This window comes from Mya arenaria, chromosome 8 (genome assembly GCF_026914265.1).
Source record: "Mya arenaria isolate MELC-2E11 chromosome 8, ASM2691426v1".
In the NCBI taxonomy this organism is placed as follows: domain Eukaryota; kingdom Metazoa; phylum Mollusca; class Bivalvia; order Myida; family Myidae; genus Mya; species Mya arenaria.
This window is the reverse complement of record NC_069129.1, coordinates 9,147,482-9,156,712: the sequence shown is the minus strand read 5'-3', so window position 1 is coordinate 9,156,712 and position 9,231 is coordinate 9,147,482. Positions and strand designations below refer to the sequence as shown.

The window sequence follows — 9,231 nt, the reverse complement described above, 5'->3', positions numbered from 1 at the left end:
ACAGCATATGCGTATTTTATTATCGATAGAAAACACGGCCAACAGTTTTCATTATATACCACGATTCATATCTATTCGTGTTCTTTTGGTTTTGTTTTTAAATTAATCCACTGACCATAACGTTGGCATTTGCAACCTTTAAATACCATTTTTTCTTGATTGTTATATTTTTTTTGGCATTTTTATATCTTCTAAATCTCAACATATTAGTCAACACCCGTTCAAAATATTCCAAAATGTATACCAGTTTACGGTCACAAGACTTCCGAAATTACAATATTGAGTATTGGATACCATTAGTTCTCTTTCTCTAATAATAATAGTCAGAGCAGGTCGGTATATCTCCACGAGACAGAGCCGAGGGCATGGTCACTAGTACACGGCATTAAGAAATCGGCACAGAATTGTTGAAATGTGAAAATAATTACTTTATTGGTTCAATTTCTCAAAAAAATAGTATCTTAGCAAGCATAGCATCTGTATACATTATTGCAAAATTGAACAACGCAATGAACAAGAAAACAACATAAGACTACGTATTTCACGTAGTTACATAATTAGGGTACAACAATAAATACGTGAGAAAGTGTTATCACACAAAGCGACGTCAAATAAATTAATAACCAATGTGCCGATTGTTCAGATCACTTACAACGTTATAAACTGGACTGCAGTTGTCTTTTCAAATATTGAGATAACTGATTCAGATATATTTGTTTCACTTAATACAACAGGACATCGTACAGTATTTCACGTTAAACAGTTAACAATGATCCAGTTAACAACGTTGTTAGCGTTAACCAAGTTCTGAGCAATCAACCCAATATCAACTATTTATATATTTACGACATGAAATGAAGTGTTTTACAACGCAGTTTGTATTTCATTTCTGCGCGAATGCCCACAGACTGCATTCCAACACCAATTGTGCATTGATGCACAGCGCGCCCTGATTGAATGTATACATTTATGACAAAAGCATCAAATGATTTTCTATATATGAAGCCATTATTAGTAATGTATTTCAGGTATTCAGTGAAAGGAAAACGATTATTACTCGTATGTCACAGTTGAAGGTAACATATGGAAATAAAACTATGGAATATTTGTGCTTATACCATTCTCATTACACAGAAATTATTTCTTGGAAAACAATATACACATTTTAAGACAGAGATTTCAATGATCTATAACATAAGCCATGTATTGCATGTCCAAACGATGTCCACATCCGATGAAAAAAACAGTCTTTGTCCGCCCACATCCGGAATAAATATACTGTAAATCGTTTAATGTCATTCATTTTATATATACATAAAAAAAACGCATATTTTCTGTTTCGCGGGTGACATTAGTTCTTAGCCCGATGTCACACTTTGATAAAATATCAGTGACGTAAAACGTAGAACCATTCTGCTTAGGGTTTCGGTGGTTGTTTCAGAAAGCCGACCCTCCGGAGGTAGCGGACGATGAGGGGCGTACACGTGAGAGTGGTGGCGATGCGGACGGGTGCAAACACCTTGTGGACGGCGTACGCAAGGACGAAGGTGGTGGATCCAGCCGCCACCCGGGACTGCAGGATAGACTCCCCGACCCCCAGCCGCGTCAGTAGCCCAACAACATCAAGCCCGCTGAAAAAAGAAATAGAAACATGTGAACATGACGATAACTTGGGGACCACTACACTGACTACAGTAGCGCTATCTGCGACCCTGAAATCAAATTCCAGAAAATAAATAAAATCAAAACTCCAGACATTTAAAACTCCAGTCCCACCGACCTCCCGGGTGGTCCCGGGCGGAAATTTCGCCGATCCGGGGTCAGATCCGTGTTGGTCCTGGCTGATCCGTGACAGTCCTGGACGGTCCGGGATACATTACCCCGGCAAAAATGAAACTGTTTAATATTGCCGTGGCGATGAATTACGGACACTACGGACCATGGACATTACGGACCAGATTTAGGGACACTACGGACCAGATTTAGGGACATTACGGACCATGTTCGGAATCTTACGGACCATGATTTAAACATTTTTTTTTTTTAAATTATTCACTCATTAGTTTTTAATTTGTTAATAAATTCTTGAATATGAGTGCTCAGTATGACGTTATATCTTCCATATAACTGTGAAAAATCCCGTGAAGTTCGAATAGATCAATGGTTCAATATAAAATCTTGTGAAATTCCAAAAGGTGTTAAAGACCTAGATGTATTTATAACAATTATTTGAAAAATAATGAACAAAATTTGAAAGATTGGCAGTAAAATCAGTTAAAAGCAACAGAAGAAATGTTTTCCAAAACAGTTTATTTCCCAAAATAAACCGAGCAGAAATATTTTCCAAAACAGTTTATTTCCCAAAATAAATCGAGCACATATAAGAACATATCAGTGTTTGTTGCAATTCTTGCAAACTGATGTTTAAAACTGGCAATTTCTGTTGCCTTAATTAGTGTTTATTAGTTATGATTGTACCCGTAATTATCGGCGGTATATTACAAAAGAAACAAACATTATACTGACAACCTTTAATTGGCAATGTGTGAAAACTCATTGTGACTGCGCACTTTTACTGAACCTTTCAATTAAAACAGATGAAACGGAAAACAAACAAATATATGACGATCGAAAGGTAATTTCAGAAAGCAATCGATCACATATGAAAACATTAATATCCACATTTACAATTATAAGATAAACACATATTTCGTTCGTTATTATTCACAGTATTATAATATTTTATTAAAAATACATTGATGTTTAACATTGGAATTTCATGGGATTTTTCAGTTACATTAAAGATAATTGTCATGCTGAGCAATTATATTAAAGTATTTATTAACAAATTTAAATCCAATGAGTGAATAAATTAAAAAAAAAATGTTTAAAAACATTATAAATCATGGTCCGTAAGTTTTTGAAGATGGTCCGTAATGTCCCTAAATCTGGTCCGTAATGTCTGGTCCGTAATGTCCATGGTCCGTAGTGTCCGTGACCCGTGGCGATCTATGACCGTCTTGGGCCATCTGGGAGTTTTTTTTTCAAATCGGGGTAGTACGGAAACGTCCGTGTAGCGACTGTGTTGGCTGCGGGAAGGTCCGTTGAGGCACCGACTTGATACTTAGCGTTCCGGCATGTCTTGTTAAAAAGATTCACTCCGGTGCGGTCCGTGTATAGCCCGGGACAGTCTGTAGCTAAAGGGATGGTCTGGGATGCTAATACTAATAATTGTGAAAAGCCGTGTTATGATAACAATTTCATGATGAAACATTTCGTCAGCGCATATTGAGAAAAAAAATGAGACGGTTTCCAACTGTCGACCAATAATAATACGCCGCAATGCGTGCGAGTGTAAACAGAAATTTATAACATTAATCATATCTGTACTATACCTATTAGGTTACAATAAACTTCACGCGTCTATAAAGTGTTACAGTATAAGAAGATGGATCATGGATGACTGCTTTAAAACTGTTCGGAGACCACTAGTGCATATAGTCAGCAGCCTTTTGAATCAAAACTGGTGACTTTTTTAGCTGGTCAAAGTAATCCAAATGGGTCAATAGTTCTGCAATTGTTAATAGTATAATGCACATTAACAAAATGTTTTTCGTGATTGGTAAAACAAGGCTATAGCTAACATTATCAAAACTATTAAACACCATTATTAGATAGCTATATATCAAGTAATCATAAAATGGTTAGTGGTTATTTGACGACTTCTAAACAATAAAACCGGGAGGCCCGACGCAGTCATGACCTGTGCTGAATTATTTAAAGCTGCACTCTCACAGATTGACCCGTTTCACAACTTTAATATTTTTGTCTTGGAATGAGCATTTTTTTGCGTTAATGTCTGGAAACCAGTGATACAAGACTGCTGACAAAAGATCTGATTGCAGTTGTTCATATTTTGTTGGGAAAATGATATTTCATGGCGAAAAGCGTAACTACAATGTAACAATTTACAAAACATGAGTTATTTGGCAGTTTTCCAACCAATTCAAGTTCTGTTCTATTGTGAATTATCATATTTGACTGCTTTGGAGCCATTTATACCAAAATCTGATTTTAAGACAAACATGTCTAAGCTGTCTATCTGTGAGAGTACAGCTTTAATAGACTGAAAGAAATGCCAACTATTTTATTGTTCAGCAAGAAATGCCATGCGAATGCCTCTTTTCTAGCCAGTGTGCACTGCACGCCCAGGCTTCTAAATAATTCAATTACTTAGTAATAAAATAAATAAATGACTTGATTGAAATTTGGTGGTTATTTTCTTTACTTAATAGAAATTGGGCAATTGTAATCTGCTTTATGGATATTTGAATGTCAGAGCTTTTCTAAATGATTAAATTAACTGAGGCCTGAGCCTCATCATTAAACATTATCTAGGGTTTCAAATTCATGTTTAGTCTATAGAAATCAGCAGTGATCCCGGCAGCCTAAGACCTCAACGAGATATATAAATAAAAAAAAAGGGATGTATAATTTTTGCATTTTCTGTCATTATTTATAGAACAATTTCAACATGAACCCAAGTCATGTGTGCATTCCTGATATAAAAATCTAGAGATAAACCAGCTTTTGAGGATATTGTTTTCTCTCAGTTATTTAATACAGTATACAAGCATACATGACAGTTTGCTTTACTTTTAAAGCTGCACTCTCAATTTTCGACCATGAATATGAAAAACTGCATTTGGATTTTTTGTCAACAACAACTAAACTACAAAACACACACACTCACACCAAAAAACAAGAACATTATATACACCCTACCCCTCGGTTTAAGTGCATTTTGGACTTTTTTTTAAACATTTTACCATTTTTTTTTAAATCCCGTTGCTGCACTTATTAAGAATATACTGCAAATTTGAACGTTCATATTCAACAACTGTTAATACCTGCATTGTACACTTGTAAAATGGTTTTCTGACTAATGTGAGACTACTTATACAAGAAATATTAACCATACAGTACCTCGAAACAGCCAAGTAAAACCCTCCCAAAGAAATCAATGAGATGCCAACATGGAACACGATTACAGTAGCTCCGTAATCTTTCACGGCGCGCTTCAACCGATCTTTCTGACTTAACTTAATATCAATATCTTTAATTACTTTACTAGTATCGGGGTGAATGCTTTGTGGGTTTTCACTCGTTTGATTAGATTTTTCTGATTGAGATTGAACACTTTCTGTTTTACTTTTAGCAGAGTTCTGTGACCTGTCTGTACGCACCTCAGATAGATTTACTGCTGATGTACTGAACTGACGTCGCTGCTGGAAGTTGGAGACGATTTTCTTAATCAGTTCGTCCTGTTCGTCAAAGACTTCCTGCAATGTCCGTCTGCCTGTTTGTATGTCGACAGCTTTCTGCGAACAGTCTCCGAAGCCAAACGCTTTGCAGTTATTAGCCCAAACTTTATAAGTAGCGCAGTCATCCCCTTGAAGACCCTGGGGGCATGGATCATTATAGCTGAACTCAAACGAGTACCCATAATAATCTTGCGGTCCTTGAGCATTGGTTTCTGCTGCCATGCGTTCTTGAGATTGTTTTCTTTTATAATCTTCAGCTACAAGTCTTATAATCTCTTGTTGCTCTTGAAACACTTCTGCCAGTGTCTTTCGACCCTCCTTAAGAGATTTCAGCTGTTCATCACAGTTTGGTAAGTTATACCTCTGACAATTTTCCATCCAGAGTTTGAAGCTCACACAGTTGTCTCCCTGAATTCCCTGGGGTGATGGGTCTGTCAGCATTTGATCTTCCAGTAATGCCTCCTGGGCTCCTTGCTGTGTTACACTAAGCTTAGAAGACATTGAAAATTGCCGTGATTGGTGGCAGTTCTGCAAACTTCCAGACACAAACTTGTCGAGCAAGCGATCGCTGCCACCGGGCATATTGTGGTAACTGCCGTAGCCCCCGCTGACTTCACTAGCATGTTGAGGGAATGGAACATTGCTTTGCATATGACCGTGTAAGCTGACGTGACTCTTGAGACCCGCTAGCACCGAGGAATGTGCGTCAGTAGGATTTATGTTACCAATTTGAGACGGGGTAGCTCGTGAACCTGCCAAGCTGCTTGAGCCACTCATAAATTCCGGAGTTCCCTGAAAAGTAGGTCCATAATTCTGAAACTCAACCGCTTGAGACAAAACGTGTCTTGCTTCGGATAAGGACAAATCCCTGATTTCACCCTGTAGACCTTCCATACACACGATATCGTGGTCCAAAACTGGGAAAGACCTAATGTCCGAAACTGAGTCTTGTCCGAAGATATGTGCAGGAAACTCCGACATCACCCTTCCCGATTGTATACCGCTGTAGATACCTTTTGACATGACCTTATGGGTCCTAGGGACTATTCTTGAAAACGACAACATGCTCCTTCCACGCTAAACACATAAATGGAGAATTCAGAACAATATTCAGTAGATTGTTTACATTCACACCACACGCATTCACCCCGTGATAATACATGAATGTAGGTCAGCATTACGCACGTTATTAGCTCGTGAAACAATCTCCGACTGTTGAATTATAAGCTGGGACTCCAAATAAGTCATTTATCTGTATCGTGTTAGTGCAAACCTAACTTAAAACACCCACACACGTACAAAATACAGGTGAATAACCTGAATATATTTTAAGTGCAGCAATCGATCATAACAAACAAGACGAATTTTGATGTACAGTACAATACAGTAGGGTTATTTAAAGCTGCACTCTCACCGATTAACCGTTTTGACATTTTTTTACTTGGAAATAGCCAATTTTTGCGTAAATATCTGAAAAACAGTGATATGAGACTGCCGACAAAAGATCATATAACAGTTTTGTCATATTTACGTTTGAAAATTAATGATAAATATGGCTAAGGGCGATACGAAAGCTTTAAGAAAAATGCATAAAAGTGCGATCTGATTTTTGTCAGCAGTCTTGTATCAGTGTTTTCCATGTATTTTAGCAAAGATAGGCTCATTCCAAGACAAAATTTAAAAAAGAGTTGTCAACGTTCAATGTGTGAGAGTGCAGGTTTAAACGGACCCACAAATGGTTTGTGTAATGCACTTTTATGGGGTTCATCGAAAATACGAAATAAAGATTGTCAAATCATTAGGAGTGTTAAAACTAAGATTTTGACAGCTGGAATACTCCAATAAATGTTGATGAATACTTTTTATTTCTTTTATTATATACTTTAAGTTACCATAATTATGAGATTTCAATAGATGAGTTTCATAAATATTAACTTTGCAAAAATATATCTTCACAACAAAACGAAATAACCCTTCAAAGACTTGATATCGAAGGAACTTGTTGACGTTGACAGCGAATAAAAATTACTGCGCGTCATGACGTCAGTAAACATTATCGCACGCGCTTTTTGGTGAGATGTACAAAAATGAGCTTTTTTATGCAATTTCTTCACAAACAAAAATAATTAAGGTATGCTAGAAAAAATATCTATCATGTATATCCGTTCCGGATAGAAAATCCGACCCTCGGGCACGCTGCGTAGCCGGTAACTCGGCAAGCCTCGTTACCAGGCAACGCAGGTGCCCTCAGGTCGGATTTTTCTTTCTAGCACACCGGAAAGGCATTTCCGGTAAATTCAGCCGTGCTGGAAAACTCCATCTAGCACCCCCCGTGCCAGATGAGTCACGCGCTGTGACGTAATACTTTCAATTTCTTTTATTAAACACTTAATGTAAACATAGTTATGAGATTTCAATAGATGAGTTCCATTAACATTAACTTTACAAAAATATTCATTAAAATCAAAACAAAATAACCTTTAAAAGACGTGATAGCGAAGGAACTTATTGACGTATGCAATGAATACAAATTACTGCGCGTCATGACGTCAGTAAACATCATCGCACGCGCTTTTTGGTGAGATGTACAAAACGCGCTTTCTTTTGTATTTTTTTCACATAAAAATGTTTTTTAAGGTATGCTAGAAAAAATATTTATCATGTGTGTCCGTTCCGGATAGAAAAATCCGACCCTCGGGCACGCTGCGTAGCCGGTAACTCGGCAAGCCTTGTTACCTGGCAACGCAGGTGCCCTCGGGTCGGATTTTTCTATCCGGAACAAAAACACATGACAGATTAATAATATCCGGAACGGAAACACATGACAGATTAAGCACCTGCGTTTCCAGGTAACGAGGCTTGCCGAGTTACCGGCAAAAAATAAAAAATAAATAAAAAGTATTACGTCACATCGCGTGACTCATCTGGCATGGGGGGGGGGGGTGCCAGATGGAATTTGACAGCACGGCTAAATTCACCGGAAATGCCTATCTGGTGTGCTAGAAATTATTATTACGTCACAGCGCGTGACTCATCTGGCATGCCAGATGGGATTTTCCAGCACGACTGACGTCACCGGAAATGCCTATCCGGTGTGCTAGAAACATGTATGCTCAAATACTGTCTTTGAAGTCCATCATTTCGAACACCGTAATTAAGGCGTTGTTAACGCAATTCAGCAAAAGGTTGTACAACGAGATTGTTAACGCAATTCAGCAAAAGGTTGTACAACCAGATTGGTTGCTTGACATTATCACGTGATGCTTCAGTGCATTTGATAAGGTTTAAATATCCATGCGTTTATATTAGTCCTTTAAGAGTGGTTAAGATATAGGTTTTTCTTTTTATTTTCTTAAATGTACCAACACACGTGGGTTCGATCCCGTCTAAAACCAGATTTTCAATACTTCAATTGATTTATTTCTGCAATTTCGGTATCAAAAAGTAAAAAAAGGTGTTTTCAATTGCAGTATATATTACACAAATAAAAACAACTACACAAAAATACAACGAATATCAACATAACGCTCTTCTGATTAGGTGTTATGACGCAAAGACATTTTTGAATAAGCTAATACAAGCGACTGGTCATCAATAACAATTATAGGTGCATTTCGCTTTGATGTCCTCGGTAAAGTATATTCACCAGTATTAACAACAGCTGCCTAACATTTTATTATAATATTTTTGACAAAATTCAGGAACTGCAACCGAGTTTAGAGAATCGTACTGCACTGTAGTTAATGCGCTTGTACTGCAAATAGCGGCAAATTTTATGTGGTCATTTCATTTATGGTTGACTTTTTATTTGACAAAAACAAATATACATATTCTTGTGTACGGAAGTGAAATATGGGGACTGAAAGGCTTCTGTTGATTTTATCCAAAAAAATGCCTGTAAACGATA

General features: G+C 37.3%; 1 protein-coding gene across 1 annotated transcript; it reads right to left on the bottom strand.

Moving 5' to 3' along the window:
- Positions 1 to 404: 404 nt before the first annotated feature.
- Positions 405 to 6,473, bottom strand: LOC128245079 (uncharacterized). The gene is made up of 2 exons (XM_052963289.1): positions 4,987 to 6,473; positions 405 to 1,631 (listed from the first exon to the last, which is right to left on the bottom strand). Exons 1-2 carry the CDS (start codon positions 6,387 to 6,389, stop codon positions 1,418 to 1,420), a joined length of 1,617 nt encoding a protein of 538 aa, XP_052819249.1. The 5' UTR covers positions 6,390 to 6,473; the 3' UTR covers positions 405 to 1,417.
- Between the last annotated feature and the right edge of the window lie 2,758 nt (positions 6,474 to 9,231).